Source organism: Chionomys nivalis, chromosome 12, assembly GCF_950005125.1.
Source record: "Chionomys nivalis chromosome 12, mChiNiv1.1, whole genome shotgun sequence".
NCBI lineage: Eukaryota > Metazoa > Chordata > Mammalia > Rodentia > Cricetidae > Chionomys > Chionomys nivalis.
In genome coordinates, this window is record NC_080097.1 from 34,371,145 (window position 1) to 34,394,909 (window position 23,765).

Here is a 23,765-nt window from a genome sequence, read left to right on the forward strand (position 1 = left end):
TGTTCTCATGCACCTCTTTGGTAAAGGTTTCTCTTTTTGATGAAGCCTCTTAGTCCTTTTGTTTTCTCTCCAACACCTACTATTGGAGAAGGATCTGGAGGTTTTCAGACCAATGTTAAGAGCACAATTGTGAAAGGAAAATAAGTCACCCAAATATAGGCTATCATGGAAAGTAACTGGTCAGCCATGCAAATTAAAATGTGCATAAGGTCACATCTCTGAAAATGATGGAATGGACTCGGATGATAAGAGCTGCCAGAAAAAAAAAAAAAAACTTTTAAGGGGAAATGGACAGGGAGACCCATCCGTTTTTGGCTCTTCTAAAAGTTATTGATATTTTATATTGGCATGCATGCAGATGTTTGGGAGAAATACATTGTCCTTACTGCATAGCAGGATGTGGTCACTGCCTTAAGTTGGGTGTTTGTCTGTCTGTCTTTTTAAAATTAAAAACAGAAATTAAAACAAAGTCTTTGGTTCAATGCACACTTTAATCATTTATTTTAAAAAATAGGAGTACAGCGTTTAAAAATTAGGATTTGAACATCAATTCAAAATAGCCAGGACCATATGAAGGAGCCATCTGAAGCAGCTGGAACATCTGTACCCGCCGGGCTCTCAACCACTGCACTCTACACTGATTAACCAGATACTTCAAGGAGCTTTGCTATAGCACTTTGTAGAAAAACAAAATTTCACTTCCTTACAAATTCCAGACTTAAAGATAGAAGTGATCCAACTTACTCCAAGGTCTTTATCATGTAACTAGAAATGTCAGCCTTTTGCCACTGTCAACTGAATTTTACAGTCTTCATGCTATGCAAACCGAAATTGCATAGTAAGACAAAGTAAAGCTAATTTTATCTTATATCTATCCTGTAGAAAGCTAGTCAATGGTTAAGAAAAACACATAAGCAGTAGATAAAGGCAACTGATTCTAACTTTGCTTCTAATATTATGGCTGCCTTGGGAACTGAATTACGAGGTAAAGGGTTCTACTGTGTTATGTAGGTGAAAAGTGAGGGAAAACAAGAGCCAAGTCTATCATTTGAAAACCCCTCCAGGACTGGTTAACTTAATGTACAAAAGGTTTCTTCCTTAATCCAGAAAACTCAAAATGTCTAACAGACATCATGTAAGGCGCCACATTTACCTATCCTGGAAGCACAGAGCAGGTCCCAGGAGCTAATGAAAAAAATCAAAGATAGGTATTTGGCCCCTTGTTCACCTTCCGATGTTAATCTATCTAGTTAAGGCCCAGTTTTCTTTCCCCTGTGGACAAGTCCATGGGCTACATGATAGATGACTATGCAAATTTTCCTCGAGAAAGAATCCCCAGAGAGCATACTAAGTTCTCCTTAAGTTCCTTAATTTCCAGATTTCACCTCACTGGAGACTTCATTAGACAGTTAGTACCCCTAACCTCTGAGAGCTTCACCCAGAAGGACCTTATTTCAGTTGTGAAATCCATCCAAAGAGGATGATAGTTCCCAAGAGAAGTCAAATTGAGAGAAATACGCTAAGTCTCTATTGTGCTAGAACTATATCTCTACTAAAGAGCACTCCAAAGAAATACACTCCAGGATTTCCTTTTGCAGATGTCTAAATATGTGGAGAAGGCGGTTTTCAACCAACTTTTATTTCTCCTTCATCCTAACACCTAAACAGGTTGCCTGGACTCTCGTGAGAAGACAAGATCATAATTCAGAAGATAACCATCATTGTAGACATAAAGCTTTTGGTCAAAGGGATGATAATTAATGCTCTGAATCCTTTCCTGCATCTTCCTCATTGGAATGGCTAGATTGCCTTCCCGCCCTGTGTTTGTGTCATAGTAGTAAAAAATCTCTTCTGTTTTGGTGTTCAAAGTACGGGTAGCATAGAGAACTCCACAGACCATGAAGGCGTTAGAAACAGATGGTTTGTACTGCTTGGTAACCCATGTGTTTAGCACCTCAAGAGAGGTATCATTGAGTTTACTGATGACTATGTTCCCAGTGCTGGCCTCGGTGGCATAGATCACCCACAGTGCTTGCTCATCCACAGCTAAGTCAATGTCTTGCCAATTCACATTAGCATACGAGAAGCGGTTATTGTAGGCAGCCATGGGGAGAGGTTGATTAACAGTAACCACATTGGTAGTCAGGTTAATTTTGGCAATGTTCCTCCCATTATACCAATTTACATACATGTTGTTATTGTATGCAACCAGACCACCCCCTTGGCCGTAGCGCATGCGATAGTCTCGAGAATGTGAATAGATTAACAAATTATCCAGTGAGTCATAAAGTCTGTAATATTCTAGAACCCTCGCATCTGTATTCAGAGGAGCCACCCAATAGAGAGTTTGCTCTGGATGCTGCGGAGAGTAATCTCGACCCCAAGCACCATATTTATAATTGAACCCTAGCCAGTTCAGCTGAACCACAGAGGGAGCACTGATGTTCACCACACCACCGTGACTGCAGCTTCCTAAAAGAGGAGAAAAAAAAAGAAGACTTTCTTAGAGAAAATGCACGCTTAAACAATTTAACATCCTAAGAACCAAAATCAACCCTCACCATTTTCTCCATCACGGCTCAACCTCAGTGGTAGCTCTGAAGGAGAAGAGCACCCTTTGTTTCTGCTTCACTGAGACCACTGCCAGATCTAGAGAATTGCCTCATGTTTTCATCAGTAAGCTTTCAAATTAGAAAATGGATATGATATAACTACATAAAGCCATATTTTAAATTTTGAGATCCCAGAGAGAGAGTTGATATTCCATATATTTTCTTCTCCCAGAAAGCATTTTGCAAGTATCTTCATTTTAGGAGCAAAACTGAGACAGTAATATCATTCTAGAAACATGTCCTTTCCTCATAAAGCCAAAGGTACTACTTCGCAGGGTCCGCCCTAGGAAAATCTGGGATAGACCCTGGGGGAGTCTCCTTGCCTTCCCTGGGACCCCAAGTATAAATCCATAGCAGGTACCAATGCTGCTCTGAGCTAATCTCAGAAAAGAAGTAATAAAAACAGCATCTGCCAGGTCAGACAAAAAGTCCTTTAATGATAGGATTCTCAACTTTCTCAGTCTTGAGGATCTACAGTCATTTTGCAATGGACTTGACTAATCTGTTCCCAGAACACACCCGTTCACATCAATCCCCCGGTGACCATCTTGCCTCAGAGCTTTGAGGGGAGTCCTGTTCTTCATACTCCCTATGCAACGGCACCATAGGAGGGCAGGCAAGTATTTCATCCTTCCCATTCTGACACAGACATTGCCAAAATGTGTACAATCAAGTGGGATCAGATGTGTTCATCCATTGAATCTTCTTCATTCCATGTAACCCATGGCTAAATGACTCAAACTGAGCAACTGGCCCTTTGATTGCATACCCTCTGAAATGCCTGCCAACCAAAAGGGTTTGTAAACTAGGGGAAAAAACTAAAAAATAAAAATAAAATTCCTCTAGCATTTTTATGACATCTATCCAAAGAACTGAAACACATATTCTCTGGTATTACAACAAATATCCTCCTTTAAAAAAATAGTAAGCTACTATATTGGATAACAAAGAAAAATCCAACTTCAAGCACATTTGAGGTTATTTTTCCTTGTTACTCGGATTATGGAAGAAGAAGAAAGTAAGGGAGGGAGGGAGGGAGGGAGGGAGGGAGGGAGGGAGGAAGGAAGGAAGGAAGGAAGGAAGGAAGGAAGGAAGGAAGGAAGGAAGGAAGAAGGAAGGAAGGAAGGAAAAAAGAAAGAGGCAGAATATGAACATTATCTCTGGCTCTAAGTGCCTGGACAGAATCAAGGAGCCATGGAGGGCACAAGCCTAAACTAGAGACAAAAGTGAGCTCCACAGAACTGCCTGAGATTGATCTGGGAAGTAAGGGAAGCCAAGCGACTGGCTGGGTCCCCTCCTTGCTAAATGCTTCACCTCTCCCTTCCTTACTCAAGGACTTCTGGGAGGTGAAACCATTACTAGAAATCCTGCTTTTATTTTTCCAATCTGCTGGGACTTTTCAGTCCCAGAATTAAATACGTGCTCTTTAAATGCTCTCATAAATCCACAGTCAGTGGGAAAGTCAGCCAACCATACAACAGGTAGAGAAATAAAACCACACTACACCCAACCTCAAATAATTTTGCATATCATTAAACAGAACACAGTCACAGGTTTATTTTAATAATGCATGCACCATTTCATAAATAAAAAAAGCAACGTGTGTTCAGCCAAGAGACTGCTCTCTGCTAAAGAAATAATAAATAAAATTATAAATTATTATTTCTTCCCCTAAAAGTGATCTCTCAGATGAATGCTTGTTTGTCTTTGTTTATGAAACAATGCATGAATTATTAAAATAAAGTTAGCAGTGTGTTCGGTTTAATGATAACAAAAACTGGAACGGTTTCCATATGCTAAAACAGGATTTTTCGGTTAAAATCCCTAGCAGAAAGCTTATTTATGCAGCTACATTTCACTATGAGGAAATGAAAGTCACTTCTCTTGTTTCAGGATGGAAGACTTTAGGGCTGCCTGCTTCATTGAACCTGACTTTCCTGCAAAGAAAATATCCCAAACCAACAGTAACACAATATTTCAGACAAGCTGATGGAGCACATAACTTATCCTCACATTAGCAGGGGGTTAAAGATAGACTCTTCTGTCTTCGATGCAAAATCTTTAGACAAGAAGGAACCAAAATACACGATTAATACTGCTAACATTACGCCACTGGCCCCAGCATTAAAACAATAATACTACTTCAAATGCAGTATTAACAGTGTTCCTACTAATAATAACGAAGGTTTATGTTTTCTTATGCTGACCAGAAACAGAAGTATTAAAATCAAACAACACTCTAAACTTCCTTTCCCTTTCTAAATACTCTGCTATCCATCTTGTTACTTTCCTTGTATCTTCTACCTCCTTTGGATATTTCTAGTGCTCTGGACCTGGTCAAAATGAAGTAGAAATAGGGGACCCCACGACACACACACACACACACACACACACACACACACAAAAGCATTATTGTCAGCATCGCAGACTGTGGCTCCAGTACAGTGGTGACAAGTGACAAGTCAGGTAAAGGGCTGTGGTGGGGTGGTGGGTTTCTCCAATGGCTGCAACTACCCAGACTGACAGCCATCTGTGTGCCCACTGCTCAGCAGAGTGATCCCCTCCTCCCATCCCTTTTACAAGGGTCCCACCCCCACTCATCTTTATTTCATGCCCTGCCTAGCCCCTGCCTTCATGTCAAGGTCTTAGATACACTCCATTTCTTACCCATTTCCCATCCCAACTCCACCAGCACCCTTGGGCAACGACCAGTTGTCCAGCCCATAACTCAAGAACTTTCAGGGGCCAGTGAATCATTTCACCTCTGCTGGTGGGAGAGAACAGAGCACCAAATTTTCAGGAGCCAGGGTGTCCTTACGGCAACTCCATAAACAAGGAAGCAAAGGTAACTGGGAGTTAATCAGTTGTGTTCCTTGCTGGAACTACCTTGTCATTCTGGAAATCACAGGGACACCCCTTTTGTTAGAGCAGCTACAGACATACACCGGCCTGGCATAGAGATGGTGTTACCAGATAGGTTCCAGTCCAAATCCTGACTCTACTCTTCGGTTACTGTTTATCATGGAGCTAGTAGCTTAGACATTCCAGACTCACTTTCTTTATGTTAAATGAGCAATGCCTACCCCACAGGACTGTTGGAAAGAACAGAGACAGGCTTGTAAATACAACTCAATCAGTAGTAAACACCATCATAATCACAGCATATGGGTTCTGGTTTACATGATTGTTTCCTGGGTTATGGCATCTGGGTATTTCTTCACCCATTCTGGTAGTCTCTAGCAATCTAGCGGACAGAGGGATGATCACACAAGGGAATAAAGAAATAAAGGACTAAGCAAATCATTAAACCCAGCCCTCATTGGCAAAGCACCAGAGACCCATGTTACACGTCTGATTTATTTATAGAATGCGGGGCAGGGGATTCTCTATGCAAAGATACTTTCTTCATCATGAAATCCATTAGCTCCTTCCCTGGCAGTCTCATAGTGTGGCTATGTTCACTTTTTAAGCTAATGGAGTAGATTTTTTTAATGCCAAAATGGTATACCTTCAGAGAACACTTAATTATGGGTCTGTCAGTGCAGATTCTCACCTGGACAACTAAGCTGTCTGTGTACCAAGACTAGAAAAAAAAATATGATTAACTTGTAAGAATTAGGCAATTAAGCCAGGTTGTAGTGGCTCATACTTTTTAGCCCACTACTAGGAAGCCTTAGGATATAGGCTTGGTGTGCATGTCAGGCCACCCTGGACTGCAAAATGTAATCCTGTTTCCAGAACATCCAAAACAACCAAAGAATTAGGTAAGCAGAATGACTGTACTCAAACAAATGGATTCTGAATCATTGGTTGTGCTCTCAGGACTCTGTATCTCTAAGCTTAAAATTTTAGAGTGTCCCCCATGTCTTAGGAGTTTAGTGTGTCTCCCATGTCTTTTATTGCCCACCCTTTACAGAATACTTTCTATGTACCTGTCAAGTCTAACTTCCTCAATCAAAACAGTGACCCCTGGGAATTCTCATCATGTATTTTCCAGTATGCTTCTGCCATTTAGATTCAGAGGGAAAAAAACAGACTGGAGTCAATTGTTTGAGGGAGGGGGAGTTAATAAACAGAAGACCAATTACTTTAAGTTAGAAAGCTGTGCAAAATGAAGCAGGAAGAGAATTTTTGCAGGAATATACATATACATGCATTCATACACACATATGCACATACATAGTACACACAAACATGCATAGCATTTTATTAAAGACAAAATATATTACATCTAAGTTCAAGCTGACTACTAGGTTAGCGAACTGCAGCTGTAAGGGTGGAGCCCAGAGGGTGCAGGATTATTTTAGAGCTGAGACTCACATACGGTCTTTTTTTTTTTGGTTCTCTGCAACTCTGCAGTGCAAAAAGGCAGACAGGCCAGATTTTAAAGTCCCATAATAGTGAGGAACTTTAATTAAAGCCTCCACAGGCTCCCAACTTGGTGGTGCCTGGGAATTTTCCAGTTCTGTATTATCAAGCAATCCAAACATAAAGAGAGCAAGTGAAAGAAATTGATTTAAAAACATGACAGAAATCAGTTTAATATAAACATCATAAATATAATATGAACAAAGCTGGAGGAGGGCCAAGTGGTTTGGCGGGGCTCCAGGCGCAGCCAAGGTTGTGAGAAAGTGAGTGGGAGTCTGGGTTCAGTTTGCTTAAACCACACAGCTGGGCTGAGAGAGTCCACACCAGTCGAAATGTGAAGGCCTGGGGGAAAGGTTTGCAAATATTGCAAAAGAATAACTCAAAAGACTCACTCGCTTTCTTCCCTAAATACTGAGCAATGGCTTTTCCTCCCCCACCATCACTGTTAGGTGACTGCCACCTGGCACTCAGGTTATCAGGGGGTCCTGAGATGACGAGAGATCACAAACACATGACAACATAAACTCTGTCACTGAGGGCCGGTGTGCCCTCAATAAAAAAGCAACATGCTTCAGATTCAGGCCCGTCTATTAAAATATCACAGAACTAAGTAAGACGGCCCTGGATATTCCTTCTTGCTTTAAGAGGTGCTGGATTTCCAAATGGAGATTGGAGACCCGTGCCAGGAAAAATCCATTTGCGGGGGGCTGCTTGCTCATCCTGGCCAGCACTTGTGACACCGCTCTGACTCTTGCCTCAGAAGGCTGCCACGGTCCATCAGGACCAGCTCCCACTTTGAGCGTGATTATAACACTACCGATCTGGACCAATTCAGCTTGAGTCTGTCTCTGAAGACAGACCATGATCTTTGGTCTAGACACCCCCCTGTCAGTCATATTAGAACAGACCTCTGACTACAACTATAGGGACCATGTCCCCTGAACAAGACCAAGAGGCTTATACCTATAGCCCGAGCCAGAATTGAAGCCTTAAAGAAATCAGTTACATTGGTGAGATTCTATATATTTATACAGTCCCAAGGAAAAGACTGGTGAGAACTGAAATTTATAAAAAACAATGAAGGTTTCCCAATTTGATGACAAGCCACAGTTCCCATTCAGAGAAGATGCTCAATACCATGAGAGAAGTTTCTTCGGTGTGGAATCTCTAAAGGATGGGGCTGAATTCTGTGACTGAGAGGCCGGAGGGAGGTACTTCAGTGCAGCAGGATTTAGCCTTATCTCTGTTCACAGCTAGGCTTTCACTTCAATTATCATGATTACTAATAATATCCATTGCCGGTGTATGGGTGCTGATTACAGAGCCCCGAGCTTCCCAAGCACTGCCTCATTAATCCCCATAGCAACCCTATAAGGTGCGTGCAATTATTCTCCCATTTTACAAATAAGATGAGGATCTTTTCTCTGCAGCCACATAGCTGGCGAAGTCAGGGATTCCAAAGCTATTCTCTCCAAGCCATCGCTCCGCTGTTTCCATTCAGGGATGAATTCAAGCACCTGCTATTCTTCCCCTAACACACACTGTTCTGTAGTTAACCTGGGGGGAGAGTGAGATGCCATCCTGCTAGATGGGTAGGTAGCAAGACATGTCCATGGTGCATGATACCACCATCCTATAATTCTCAGTGAGTCCCAGCACTCAGATTGCAGCGGGTACCCAGCATGCACTTGAGGGAGGAATAAAGGTGAAGTGCAGTGTGAAAGAGAGGGCAAGAAAAAGGGAAGGCAGGAAAACAAAGGCGCACACCCAGCCTATAACATAAACAAGCCAATCAGCCCTTTCCATCTACTGGAGGGCAATGCCACAGAAAGACAGATCCTATGTGCTCTGCCATCCCTGGTCCCACAACTCTTCTCGCCTTCAGACGGGTTTTACCTGATAGGTAAATGCAATGGGAATGTGTGTAACTAGTGGATTTTGCTCTTAAGAACTCTCTTTTCCGCTGTGAACCCCAGCATATGATAATAGAACTAATCGAAGGTGGGAATATTTCAAATGTGGAAAGCGAACTCAGAACTGCCAAAGTGCCACAACTCACTCCTCCGTCACTACAATCTCGCTCTTTCCCCACCCAACACAAGGCTCATTTTGGGGTCTCACTCAAGTGGTAAAAACATATATAGCAGGCTTACCAGGAGCAGGAGGAGGGGGCGTGGCAGGTACAAGCTCACTTTTAGAGGCCTCACATTCTTTTAGTTTGTTCTTCAGAGCCAAGATTTGCCGGCGAATGCTAAGGACGTTGTTTTGGTCGAGCGTCTCCAGCTTCTCTACCAGGAGAGTCATATTCCTTATCTAAGGAAATAAAAAATTCAGAGTGACTTCATATTATTGTGCAATTTCTTTCATAAACATTCTGGGGCTGAATTTGTCATTTAGTGAAACATTGCTACAGAATACACCAGAGATTCTTCTGAATGGTTTCATTTGGAAGAATACATTTTATGGTTTAGACTGAATGCCTGTCACATCTCAGGCAATGTGTGTGACAAGAAGAAAATGGCAAAGATTTTAACAGCTTTAATAATAGAGCACAGGCTCACTCTAGGCATTCACAAATGTCCATTAAAGTTCATTTCTAACAACCTTACCCTATAAACTCGTGTTTACTCATGTTGTATTATAATTAAGTTTCTAATGAATGGTGAAAGCTCGAGAAAATGTAAATCCTAAAATATGTAACTAGAATTCTCAATTATAGCCCATGTCATGACTGTGCTGGTAAATTCTGGTTGATGTTAAATTACCCAACCATAACATTAATATGGTAATCTTATCCATAGATCTTTAAAGACTTTGCAGAAACATATTCACAAGCAATCTATTTTTTTTTGCTTAATTCGTGCATGTTTTTATTTTTCAATTCATCCTTTGAGAATTTTGCATAGTATATTTTTATAATATTCTTCCCCCTCCCCACTCATTCAACTTCATGCTCTTTCTCTCTCTTTAAAGAACAAAAGAAAAAGAAAAAAGCAACTTGAAAACATGGAGTCCAATTTGTGTTGGTAATCCACTCCTGAGCATGGGACTGTTCTGGAGTGTGGTTGATGTGCCTAGTACCATTCAGTTAAAGAAAGCTTTAACTGAATTTTCCTCTCTCTGCAGCTATAATTTACAAACAGCGTCTTAGCTAGAGGTGAGACATTGTGCCCGCTCCCCCCCCCCCGTCATGCTTAGATTTTTAAACAGTTTTAGATTGCATAGGTCTTCTGCATGCTGTCAGTCTCCATGAGCTCATATGAGCAGCTCTACCTTATTTCTGGAAACTTCTTATTTCCTTAAAACTGTCTGCCACCTCTGCCTTTTACAATCTTTCCACCCCCTCTTTCTCCACAGATCCCTGAGCAGCGAGGGCACTGGTGTCGCAAACACATCTCATTCAGACCTGAACACCCCCAAAGTCTTTCAATTTCTGCACATTGTCCAGCTGTCAGCCTCTGTGTTGATTCCCATCTATTTCAAGAAGAAGCTTCTCTGCTGAGTGTTGAGTGATGCACTGGTCTAGGGTGTAGCAATATGTCATCAGGACTTGTTTCATTGCTATGATGGACACACTGCCACGCCATATTTCAGAATGTACTGCAGGGCCACAGTAATAAGAAAACAGTATGGCATTGGCATAAATACAGACTTATTGAGCAATGTAATAGAGCTGAAGACCGGATATAATGCCACACAAGAGACAACTGATTTTTGATAAACAGAAAATGCCCACTGAAGGAAAGACAACATCTTCAACAAACTGTGATGGTCAAACTGAACAGCTGCATGTGGAAGACTAAAAGATGATTGATATTTATCACGTTTGTACAAAACAATTTCAAACAGATCTATATAAGGCCTGATATACAAGTAATTTAAGTATGTGGAGAACAATTCTAAGAGAAATTAGTGGTCATTCAAAAAAAGGAAGGTATCCACAATCAGGCAAATTATATTTCTAGTCTCATGAGAAAAAAATCCAAGAGAGAGAAGACACCTCATTTAACATGGCCAATTCTAATTTATTTTTGTCACTTTCTAAAGAACGTAAAGATCTTTCAGTTCTGGGGCAGAATTCTTAGTGTCCAGCATCTGCTTCTCAGTCAACACGTTCCCAATACACTCAATTCATTAACAACTATAGACATTTATCCAAAACAGAACGCAGATGTGCCTCATGGTCCTGAGACAGGAGCAGAATTAGGGGTGAGGAAAGAGAGCATCCCTCATCATAGCACTCATTCAGTCCCTGAACAAAAGACACAGATATACTAAGAAGTGAGTCATTCCTTACCTCCACTTCCAGCTTGTCAATAATTTCTGAGCTTCCCACAAAGTTCTCCTTCAGCTGTATGACCAGTTTGTGCATCTCCTTCACTTCTAGTTTGATAAGCTCGAAGTCCAGCTCTGTGTAACCAATACTGTCCTTCTCCATGACCTCTACTCGGACAGTCAGGTTCAGGAGCTTCTTTTCATACACACTGATGAGCTGGACATACTCCTTCACCTGGAGGAGAGGCAAAAATCTTACGTCAACTCACAGAGTGATGGCGAAGAACCTTCCTCCACTACGAAATGTGTGGAGATCATTTGATCCTCATCATCGCTGCAAAGGAGTGTGTCAAAATATAGCTACCCTTTTTTATCCAAATGCCAACTAAAAATAGCATGTTACTGTGGCTTGGAGCCACGCTTACCTACACTGGAAATAGCATGTATGTATACTTTACTCCGTTTTTAAAGTCTGTGGATGCTAGTTCACTAGAATGAACTGCTTGGGGTCATCTATCTTCTCAGATCATTTGCTCTAAATCAGAGTCTCTCGGCCTCAGTGCTATTGACATTTTAAGCAAGTCTCTTTCTTGGGGGGGGGGTTATACAGTGAATTGTAGGGTATTTAGTTATGACAACCAAAAATAACTCAAGATATTATTAAACATTCTCTGGAGACAAATCACTGCTTCTACCATCCTTTTGTTTAGAGCCATTACTCTCTCTAAATCTTGGTGCGTCCTAGAAGAGGAGAAATACATTGAGTAGACTCCTCTCCTCGTGAGTCATGTGCCAAGAAGGCTGAGGCCCTCTGCCTTTTACAAAGAGGCATAAGGACCCAACTTACTATACAAAGTGTGCATGTAGGCACAACTGTAAAGCACACATTTCATTAAGTGACTTCACATTTATTCCAAGAACTGATTATTGCAATCAGACCTTTAAACTGCACATTTGTTGCATATATTTGAATGTCTGATCATTAAGTGAAAATACTTCCAAAAATTCCCTTGGTGGTTGAGTGTATAATTGGAATCTCCGAAAGGATATTTCAATAAACAGTCGGCGACACATTTTTGTATCTGATCTCTAAAAGAAATGTCATGGCTTTTTCAAAGACCTGCTCATTAAAAAGTTGCTGCTTTCAGTTTCTCTCTTAAATGTGAGCATAAGTAATTCTTCTCCCCAAACTGCCCTAATGTCAAGAGCCTGGCTGAATTCAGACAGATGTTGACCTGTGGTCTTTCTAATGACAAAGGCTGTCCTAACTCCTGTCACTGTAGCCCTTCCACTTAACCCCACCATGCAAATTAGAATAGACGCATGGGCCCCAGACCTTCAGAGCTAGGACATCAGCAGAAGAGAATTCTAACAAATGTTGGAACTACAGCCCTTGGCACCGCCACTGTATCTCCTCAGGCAAGCGGTGTTCATTGCCATCAGATGCCCCATTACTTGGAGGCTGATAGGGATCATGATATTTTGGTGGATATAGGTTTAAAAAACGAGTACAGGAGGTGCATATAGCAAGTCCCCAACCCTCAAAAAAATGAACATAGACATAAGGTACTCAGGTTCCATTTTCATTTTTAAAAATTGGCCATAAAGCCTTGCCTCTGGTGAAATCATAGTAATACTGCACAATCCGTTACAGAAATGGAGGTTTGAGGAATGAGTGTGCTTCTTGGCATTTGGCCTTACCAGCTCTTGGAACAAATGAGACACCCTCAGCTTTCCTGGAACACTTCGATGGCGCATTATAGCTACTGTTCTGTGCAAATGAGTGATGTGACTGTCATCCCTGCTAAACAAAATGAGGTCCCCCTCACTCTCACAGAAAACCAAGGCATGGCCTGGAGTTTGTAGCCTGTGGGAATTTGCGCTGGGTCTGCCTCAAGTTCAGTTATAAAACAAAAGGTCTCTCTCTAAATCCGGCATGAAACTTTGAAGGGTGATCCTTTCTGCTGACATTTAGAGGAAAGCTGGGTGGTTTTAAGGAAAAACGGAATTATCCACAGTCACGGTGGGCAGGAGAAAATTTGAAGATGGGCCAGAATGGCTTCTCATGTGAAATATACAGTTGTGTAGATTCTGTGCCCAGAGATAACACAGACGGCTCCGAGATCTTAAGGCTTGCCCTCGGTAGATTCAGCCTGACTATGGCAGACTAGCATACCCAAGTGCTTGCCCACACCACTGGCATTTGGTACCTTCAGCACATTTTTTTCCTCCCGGATAGAATACTTGTTCTAAACAGAGAGAGGAGATTCAAGCAGGGAGTTTGTCTCGAGGGGATGTTCAGTAGTAATATCAGAGATATTTTGTTTGCCCCAACTGGAGAATTGAGTGTGTGCTACAGGCATTTGGAGGCCAGGGATGCTGTACAAACATGTTGGCTAGAATAAGGAAGGGTCTAAGATGGAGAGGACACACAGCTGTAACAGCACCTTTGTCCCAATTTCGCCACTGCAGCAAGTGGGAGGCTGAGGACATTAGCATGCTCGCCTTCAGATCGCCAGGGTAGCACTTACAGCTTCCGCTTTATTCTGTTTGGTATGTACTTAGCCATGTCATGGATTTAAAAAATAATCAAAGTTTGTTTGGTTTTGGGTGACTGCTGTTGTTTCTTCCCAATAAAAAAGGTGGTCTTGTCATAAATAAGGAGATAATGTGTCAGTTATTCAGCTAAATAATTAGTCTGGTTCATAGTTCTGTCATTTCCTTAAAACCCAGGATTATAACTATAGCCAGATTACTTGAAATAAGTAAATGGACTTTGAAACATATGGTTATTTTTCAACATACCCTTAAAAAGCAAATGCAATTAGGTTAATTGACCCTGAAAATATCATCAAAACATGCAGAATTTGGTACAATAACTGCCTGGGCTCAAATACAACTTCAGTACCCAGTGGGCAAATCACTTCATTTCTCCAAGCTTTACTCCACTTCCCACACCGTGGGTAATGACATCAAGACTGTAAGATTATTGTAGAGACTGGAGATGAGGTACATTAAGGGCCTCGCTAATGGACGCTCTAGAAATTCTAGAAATTAATAGAGAAATGGTTATTTCAGTGTTTTTCAATCTGACCCTTTCATTTTCTTTTATTCCACTGTACAAAGCCTCGCTCAGTCAATATTGTTTGTTTATGGGTTGCTCAAATAGCCTTCTCATGCATGGCACAACTATTAGCAATGCATCCTATTAAATAACTTGCCCTAAAGACCAAGAACCTTGAGAGAAAGAGAGGGAAAAAAAGCAACCTGAGCTGCCTTTTGTGGCATCTCCTTCCTAAGTATGATCACACAGGATGTCTCAGAAGCAAGAGAAAAGTCTAAAAGGCTTTCAGTGTTTCCTGCAGAGGCAGCTTCCTGACTTCCTGTGTACTGACAGATAGGGGATTAATGGAAGGCAGTCTCCAGCCTTTCACCTGCTCAGAACGGGCACTTGCCCAGGTCCCTAGATAAATGGTGATTTCTAAGACAGCCTGGAGACAGCTATAATAATTCACCCAGAAATCCAGAAGCCCTCAGCTAAAGAGATAACTTGGGATTTGAAGGCATAAGTGACCTACTCTCTTTATCTTGAGTCTTCTCAGAAGAGTAGTAACAGCCTGGACAGAGGAAAAAGATCCAGCTTGATTCTGAAAACTCAAATCTCTGACCTTCCTATAGCAGCCAAGAGAAGAATGACCTCAGGAAAGTCCCTTTGTCTGTGTAAACCTTGAGTTTTCTGTCATGAAAGTGGAAGTGAGGGGAAGCGGCCTATTCCTTTAAAGGCGTGTTTGAAAGAACAGGAATACTGAAAGCATTTGCACAAAAACAAATGAAGGCTGTCACTATTATCACTGGTGTCATCTGCCCTGACAACTCAGCCATGCAAACCTCAGCTCATGGTAAACTCCTTTGTTACACCTTCATTTCTTTTCTTTATTTTTTTCTTTCTGTTGCAGGGAGGGACAAACTACTTATACCTTCAAAACTGAAAAATTTCCCACCCACTCTGCCACTGTCCTAAATGCCCCACTCACAAACCTGGCAAGCCATGTGCTTTCTCTGGGGCAGCTTGAGGTTTCAAACTGCCCTTCACGCTCCTACCAACAAAGTTGACTCGCAAATCAGTGGTTTCCACGATTTCAAAGCAAATGACTCCAACTGAAAAAGACCTTTACCTAGGATTTTCCACTACTTGTTATGTTTTTATGCATAACTTCTTATCTCTACTTGATTATGCGGGAATAAGGCTATGAATATTAATGACTGGAATTTATAATTTAGTGCTATGCCTTTTCTGCTGATTAATTCAAGGACATTTTATTCCTTAAGAAGCCAGGTTCCTGGAGTAGTCAAACACATTTTCACTGGCCACTCATTTTAACTTAGATTATTTATCTACCAATTCAGATCGAAAGCAGGGTCTCAGGTTCAGCATATATTTTTTGTCTGAAAGGATAACTACATTGGAGGTTGAGGTGGCTATGCTTAAATTGCTCAGGAAAACTTATTTGGAAGGCTGCCGTAAAGTCAGAACTCCTTGTAAATTAATGGGGTTGTATTAAATAATGCATAATGTGATTATATTCTAGCCTGGACTTCACCTGGGCATAAAACAGGAGCCTTTCTAATTGATTTGTAGCTTGGCTAAAAAGCTGGAAGGGGTTGAAATTGGAATGGCAAGTCACTTGACTCCAGCAGGCTCCGAGAAAGACAACTCCTTTAGAATGAATTCCTCTGGCTACGCAGAGCAGAGACCAGAAGGTTCAAGCCAGGGTTTCCCCCAAGCCGGAGAGACCCATTAATCTTCATTCAAATTGCCAAAGAAGCCTTCAACTTTGAGTCTTATGGGAGACACATGGAATGGAATGGCGTGGAATGAAATGCTCCTGCTCTAACAACCAAAAATAACATCAAGTGAGAGTGGGGAGGAAATTATACAGATTTAAATATATGTATCATTAAATTAGGGAAAGAAAGTAAGAGAGGGAAGGAAAATGGAGAACAGGAAACAGAATATTCGAAGGAGAAAAGAAAGAGGGGGAGGAAAGAGCTATCTAAAGGTGAGAGAAAACCAATACAACAGAACAATAAAAAGAATCAAAAAGTAAGAGAAAGAAAAATTCAGAAGGATGAACAAGAGGAAGGATTACGCCAAAGTGAACAGGAAACCAATAGAAACAAGAATGAACAAGAATTGAAGAAAAGAGTGACAGGGAAAGAAAATAGAACTGAAGAGGGTGAAGGAGAGGGGAGAGGAAACTAGGCAAAGCCCGAAGGATACATGAGAACCGACGAGAAGAAACCACGAAGCAATCCAAGTAATAGGGCCAGAGGGTTTCCAGCTTTCCCACTGTATGGGGACCAGAGTCCTGCACTAACTTCTTCCACAGTGTGCCAAACTTCCATCCCAGTCTTCCTGGGTTCTCACCCTCTACTAAGAGGAGCTCAGAGATTTACTACAAATCAAGGTACTGTTTGAAAAGAAAACCCTTACCTTTGAAAACTCTCTCTCAAACTTCTGAGAAAGGTTGTGAGCCGTGAACTCTAAGCGCTCCACTCTGTCAGCGGGAAAGGTGGTGTCCGGCAGGGAAACGGAACACTGGCAGGTCCCATGCTTGTCCACAGAGCCCAGGAAACTGGAAAATGGCTGTAAATAATAAACAACGAATGTCAGTGATAAGCTAGGAAAAGAACCTTTTAGGCAACAGGAATGACAGAAACTGGGTTGGCAAAACAGTGGCTGGAAGCAACGAGTATAGTCCCACACATCAATAAACAATGTCACAGAGACGAGCCAACCCCATCTCCACCTGCTGGCTAAGCCTCTGTCCGCAGCTTACATCCAAAGCAAGATTCTCCGTGCTTGAGGAGTCTTAAAGAAATCACCATTATCTTTGTGCAAAGAAAGGGAACTAAAAAGGGGCCAAGAGGACTAAGTTTGAGAGACTCCTAAATTGGAAGATCTTTCTGTTCCTCCATTTGCTGGATGTGACACCCCCTTAAGTCTGTTTTCTCCTCTATGAAATTTGGATATCCTCACTGAAGAAGGCAAGTGATGAGCGCTGAGTTTCTGCCACGTGACAGGTAATTGGGTGAGGTCACTTTATCCTTCCTTCTACTAGACTTCACAAGTGCACACACACGTGCACATACATGCACGCATGGCATGCATGCATACACACACACACACTTTTCCCAGCCCAGTTCATCCCAATTAGAATAAAGAAACCGTGAAGGTTTGTGGACCGTGGTAAAGATTCCAGTGAGAATTCAAATCCTCTTTTCAGCTGGGAAATTACAAAAACTCACATTTCTCCAAATGGAAACAAGTCATCTACTTGCTCAAAAATTGAATGGTGTATAAGTTTAGAGGTTTCTTGCAAATTTCTCAAATAGAAGTTCTCCAGCTTACACTTGCAAGGGGAAAAAAAGTCATTTTAAAATATTTGAAGTTTCTGTAAGATATTCAGGCTCACACTTCGATGCCACTGCATATTTTAAAATGACAGGTTTGAAAGATTCTGTTTTTCTTTTGTCCCCTTTGAACTACCCCAAGGGGATTCTGGCACAATTAACATTTTTCATTAGTACTGTTGCCTTGCAGAGTGAGCCTTGCCAGCCAACTGGCTGTGCCTTTTAATGATCTCATCTGAAGGCCAGCCCAGAGCTCACCTATGGAGCAGCAGCCTGAAGGGACTCTGTGACACTGAGGAGGAGAGGGTTTTCGGAGTCTGGAGAGACTCCAGCCTCGTCTCAAAGTTCACATCAGCTGGCTGCCGCTGAGCGGAGCTGCTCCACACACAGGCCCCTTCCACTGATCTCCATGACCCCTGAACACACGTGGCCCAGATGCTCCTGTAATTACGATTTAGTCCGGCAGTGACCTCTGGGCTAATTAAGGCTCTTGCAAAGGGTGATGGTTGTGGATGGTTTTTTAAATGAATCTAAGCTTCTCTAAGATTATAAGAATGAACTCTCTCTCTCTCTCTCTCTCTCTCTCTCTGTGTGTGTGTGTGTGTGTGTGTGTGTGTGTGTGTGTGTGTGTGTGTGTGTATAAGACTTAGAAGCCAGAGGACAACACCAACTGTTATTCCTTGGGCAATATTTGCCTTTTTTTTCTTTGAGACAGTCTCTCATTGGCCTGGACTCACCAAATAGGCTAGGATGCTGGCCAGTGAGCCTAAGAGATCCTTCTCATCCTGCTCCCCAGCGCTGTGCCAACAACCCCACACTACCACACTTGGCTTTTAAACTGGGAGTCCTGGGGGACTAAACTCAAGGCCTTGTGTTTGCAAGTACTTTACCCACTGTGCTGCCTTCCCAACCCTCCATGCCAAGAGAAATCTTGATACTGTCCTTTCTCATCCAATCAGATCCCTCTATCTGTAGGAATTAGGGAGTGAGGGGTAGGAGCCAGCAGGTTTATGTTGCACATGCAAGCAAGGGGTTAGAGTGGAGATGCGAAGGGTCTTTGCAAAGAGTGAATAAGGACTTGACAATATACACCAGGAACCTGTCGGAGATGTGGTTGGAAAGTTGGATTCTACTAAACTGAGATCTACTACTCCATCTAAGATAGATTTTAGTACAGGCATGCCAAGATTTTTTTTTACAGGCTTTTAAAGAAATACCTTATCATAATAACCGTCTAGCAAAGAAAAAAATTTTGCACTGCATTGACAAGGGGAGGTTAATTAGCATCACAAGACATGGGGGACCATTCTCGGGGTTCTCAGAGAAGCTCTGTCAATTCCGGAAACAGCAGATATCGCCAAGAACTCTCTAGACAACCAACTAGGAACCACTAGCTAACAACTTTCAGTCCTGAAGTTCACCTGAAAGACAAGCAAATAATTATGAGCCCGGCTGCCAGCCATTCCACCGGCTTCTATTGAACGTCTCTGTCCCAGTGCTCTGGACTCCATCCTGCTTATCATCAGCCCAGCGTGCTCAGCTGACATCAAAATGGTCCATAAGTTTGATCAGTGTCTCCCATTAGAGATATTTCTGCTCCTGGAATTCAAAGACAATGAAGCTAATGGTGATGAGTCTCTCTGCGGTGAACGCTTAAAGTACATGAATGAAATGTGGGGAATGAGACACAAAGACAAGTGCTTGTCCCCTTGGCCTTTGGAGGGATGTGTAGTCCCCTTGTGGAGGGCAAGGAGAACCCGGCGTGCCCCCCACAAAAGTGACTATACTGTTAAGTTCTCACCTGGCATAATGTTCAATTAACATTTACTAAGGTCTACAATACCCCGTGATCTGGAATTAGAAGCTGATTAAAACCAATTCTGGCCCAATCAGACTCGCTTTCTTTCTGAATGCCCTAGGGGCTTTTCCAGCAGACTCAGACTCTGATGACAAGAGCACACAGATCACTGTGGCTCCAACTTTGCCTGTGACCACGAGAAGCCTTCCCAAGATCTGTGAAAGGAAGTGGCCGATTCTTTGGAGGCATGCAGGGTGTTCTGAGCCCGCCAGCAGACGGTGGGACTCACATTTGTGATGTAAGGTCGCAATTGGCTCTAATTAGCAGCCAAGTCTAAGCGCCCACAAAGATTCACGACATAAAATCATGGTACTCGGCGTTCCGAAAGTACAGAAAATGATACGTTTGGAACTTGCTCAATGACGGTTATAAAAGGGTTTTCCACTTCTTCCCAATAAGCTCATCAAGCTGACAGCCAGCCCTAGAAAATTAGGTTGATAGTGGAATTGACACCTGGTGCACTGTAAAAAAAGAAGTTGGAATTGTGATGCTGACTCTCACTCACCACAGGCAGATAAGCAAATGATGAAAGAAATTGAACCTTGTAAGTACAATTTAACTGCTGGTTCTTACTTTTAAATATTTGTCTTCTTACCAGAGGGTGGGCACTTTAAATTCCTCTGTCCCTTCACTGGTATTTTATTGTCTAATACTTCAACTGCTGAATTTTAATTGGTTGTGAAGCTTTATAATAAATTGATATTGTTGACCTCACTTCGCCAAAAAAAACAGAAAAAGGTAACCCATCCTAATTGCTCCCAGAAATTGTTTAGTACCCTAAGATAAGAGTCGATATGGGATTTCTGGCACTGAGGGGCTGGTGTGTGATGGTGACTCTCTGAACTTTCTCCTTTTAAAAGCAATTTTCTCCTGTACCTCAGAAATACAGAAAGCAGCATACAAAGAGATGATTTTCGCAACAGGTTTCTTTGAAATGAGTTAAACTGGAACAGCTGCACTAGCAGGAGCAGGCTAAACTGGGGCGATGAGTCCTCTCCGTTCAATAACTTCAAGCTAGTGACCTCCCCATAGTAAACCTCAGATTCAACATCTCTAGAACGGCCGTTAAAGAAGCTGTATATGCATTAACCTAGTCTCAGCATTCGTTAAGCACACACTGGATATCTCTGACGTCATAGCCATCTAGGCCCCATCCTAATCATTAGCTCATCACATTTCCATTGTCTGCACATTTTAATGATGCTAATGTAACACTCAGAAAGAAGGCTCCCCCTCCCCTTTGCCTATTTATCCTTCCACTCAAGTTCATGAAAGTGGCTGGCTAGAGGATCTTGAAATGATTTCGGTAGCTCTACAGGAGGAACACTGGATGGAGTTAGGAGCCCTCAAGCAAAGTCACACTGCAACAAGGCTAGCCTGGGAGGAACACTTCTGCAGAAAGGGCCCGAGGTGAAGAGGGCACCTGCTTCTCCATGCCTCTCTTTTTTTTTTTTTTTTCTTAAAGGAAAGCCAAAGAGGCCCCATCCCCCAAAGAATCAGGCAGTCTGTGCACTCTACACAGGGAGCTTCTCCAGGCCCATCCCCGGAGTACATGGAGCCTTTGTCGGCTCATTTCAGGGTGGCAGTTGTTGGCACTGGAGATAGCCCCAGTCATTCCTCATAGAAAAAGAGATTGAAAAAAGTTAGTGGTCCCTTGGAACATTTCCATATGTAATGGTTTTTCCCTAAGACTAATAATTGCTCTTCTTGTAGCCCATGTTCTCTGTGTGTGCGGACATGTGTATGTGCTTGTGTGAGCGTGTGCCCATGCACGTGGGCGAGGAGGTATGGATGTCTTTCTCCACTACCTGCCACCCTAGTTTTCTTGAGATAAGACCCGTCACTGAACCTGGAGCTCACCGATTGGCTAGAATGCTTAGCAAGTAAGCCTCCTGTCCTTGCCTCCTCCAATCAGTAATGGAGTTGCAGATGGGTGCTGCCTCCTCCAACCCGTGATGGGGCTGCAGACGGGTGCTGCCTCGCCGGGCTTCTCATGCGGGTGGTAGAGACACAGACACAGGTCCTCATGCTATTGCAGAAAGCATTTTACTGACCTTACTGTGTCCTTAGACCCATGACCCATCTTCCTTATAAATGAGGTGCAGAGGACCTGAGAGGGCTCCAGCTGCCTCATGGAGACTCTCGCTATGTCGGAGTTTATTATTTACCCCCAAAAGGCTCCCTCTAGGCACCAAATCAGGTGAACAGATTTTGCTGGAGTGGCTTCTCGTGGGATTTCATTCCTAAAAGCTCCCATCCCAGGCTACATATTAGAATCAACTGGACTTTGCAAACGTCTGAGTTGTAAACAGCTGTGCCGGCTAGCACCAAGGCATCTGGATGTTTAAGATTCTCCTCACTACCCATCCTACTGGTTGACCCGAGTGGAGAACCTCTTTAGAACACGCCTTTCCCCCAAATGCATTAGCTAGAAAAAGTGTGATGTTGTCTCTCCTGCTAACAATTTAATTACTTCGCCCGGGTTTTAATTCATTTCCCAGGCATCTACAGTGAACAGAAAGGGTCATAAATCCTTGAAAGTACTCAGGTCTAGTCATCCATGAAATTGTATTCAGGTCCCCAAAAAGCGAGAGGAAGGGAACTGAACATAGCTCACCCAGACTCAGCAGCTTCCTCACCTGTGACACAGTACCACCTTCTGCCCAAGATGTGGCTCCAGGAAGCATAGCCTGGGGCGTTATTGTAGTCAACTTCAGGGAAGAGGTGGAGTTCAGAATCTCTGAAGTCGTGGCGGCAGCGCCAAGGCAGAGCAAAAGGACCAGCAGAAAGTCAAGTCGGTAGCTCATCTTGCCTTCTTTCCTAAGATACTGGCTTCTTCCCACAGCCCAGGGCTTCTTATAGTGCCCAGTGGGGATTTCCCCATGTGTGAAGAAAGAGGAAGCAGCCAGGGAACAGGTGACCCACCCTAGGAGGACCAGGACATCTGCCACCTGAATCCTGTCTACACCTTGTCACCAAACCCAACTCTGTGACCTGCCCTAAGATACAGATCACACACCCCCGCAACAAAAATTAACTCACCCAAATTTCCTCAAACCAGTATCTGGTTTTCAACTTGATACTTCCTTGAAGGAAATGGAATCAAAGTAGTCTTTGAGATGAGACAATTTGGAGGCTCCAAGAAAATAAAGCAACCCTTGGCCTTCTGCCTAGAAATGACTTCTGAGTGTTAACTCCCAGTCCAGAGAGAGAGAGAGAAGAGGAGAGAAAGGAGAGAAGTGAGTGAGGTATGGGCTCACTTTAGAGACTGCCTCTCCTCTATGATGTCTGAAGCCTTTCTCTCCAGAATCTGCTGCCCAGAGCCATCTGACCTGCCCCTTGTCTTGTCTGTTCTTGTACCAAGTTCTTTCAACAACACAAGAATTGGTTCTCCAGAAGTCCACAAAGGAGTCTGCACTCTGTCCTTCTAAAGGAAAAGGGTATTGCTGCTAGCACAACCATAGTGTCCCAGTGTTTCTCTGGCTTCCATTGCCCCCACTCTGTGTGGGCTAGCTGGGTAGTTGGAACTCACAGGTCGCTCTTCACGCTAGTAAAGACTGCTAGGGGGCTGGAGAGATGGCTCAGAGGTTAAGAGCACTGGCTGCTCTTCCAGAGGTCCTGAGTTCAATTCCCAGCAACCACATGGTGGCTCACAACCATCTGTACTGAGATCTGGCGCCCTCCTCTGGCGTGTGGGCGTACATCAAGGTAGAATGTTGTATACATAATAAATAAATCTTTAAAAAAAATAAATAAATAAAGACTGCTAGGGTGCTTTCTCTGCCAGCCAGCTGACCTGGCCCTGAGCTTCCAGCTACCTTTGCATCTCTCCAATTTCACACACAACTTTGTGCCCTCGGCTTTGCTCCCTGCTGAAGGAAAGATGCACTGCTCTCTCTCTTGTGCTCTCTCTTTTGCTCTCTCTCTCTCTCTCTCTCTCTCTCTCTCTCTCTCTCTCTGAATTCAGCAGAATGGGGGTGAACACCCAGAAGTCACTTCTAGGCAGAAGGCCTAAAGCAGTTTTGTTTTGTTTCGTTTTCTTGAAGCCTCCACACTGTCTCATCCACAACGACCACTTTGATTCCATTTCCTTCACGAAACTATCAAGTTGGAAACCAGATATAGGTTTGAGGAAACTTGCATGAGTTAAAATTTGTCGTGGTGGTGAGGGGGCACTTGTATCTCCGGGCAGCTCACTAGATGTATTAAATGTAATAAAGGTATTAAAACTTAGTTCT

General features: G+C 42.8%; 1 protein-coding gene across 1 annotated transcript; it reads right to left on the minus strand.

The window, feature by feature from the left end:
- Nucleotides 1-519: 519 nt before the first annotated feature.
- On the minus strand, nucleotides 520-22,341 carry Olfm4 (olfactomedin 4). The gene is made up of 5 exons (XM_057786415.1): nucleotides 22,167-22,341; nucleotides 16,750-16,902; nucleotides 11,278-11,490; nucleotides 9,134-9,293; nucleotides 520-2,472 (listed from the first exon to the last, which is right to left on the minus strand). Exons 1-5 carry the CDS (start codon nucleotides 22,332-22,334, stop codon nucleotides 1,661-1,663), a joined length of 1,506 nt encoding a protein of 501 aa, XP_057642398.1. The 5' UTR covers nucleotides 22,335-22,341; the 3' UTR covers nucleotides 520-1,660.
- Between the last annotated feature and the right edge of the window lie 1,424 nt (nucleotides 22,342-23,765).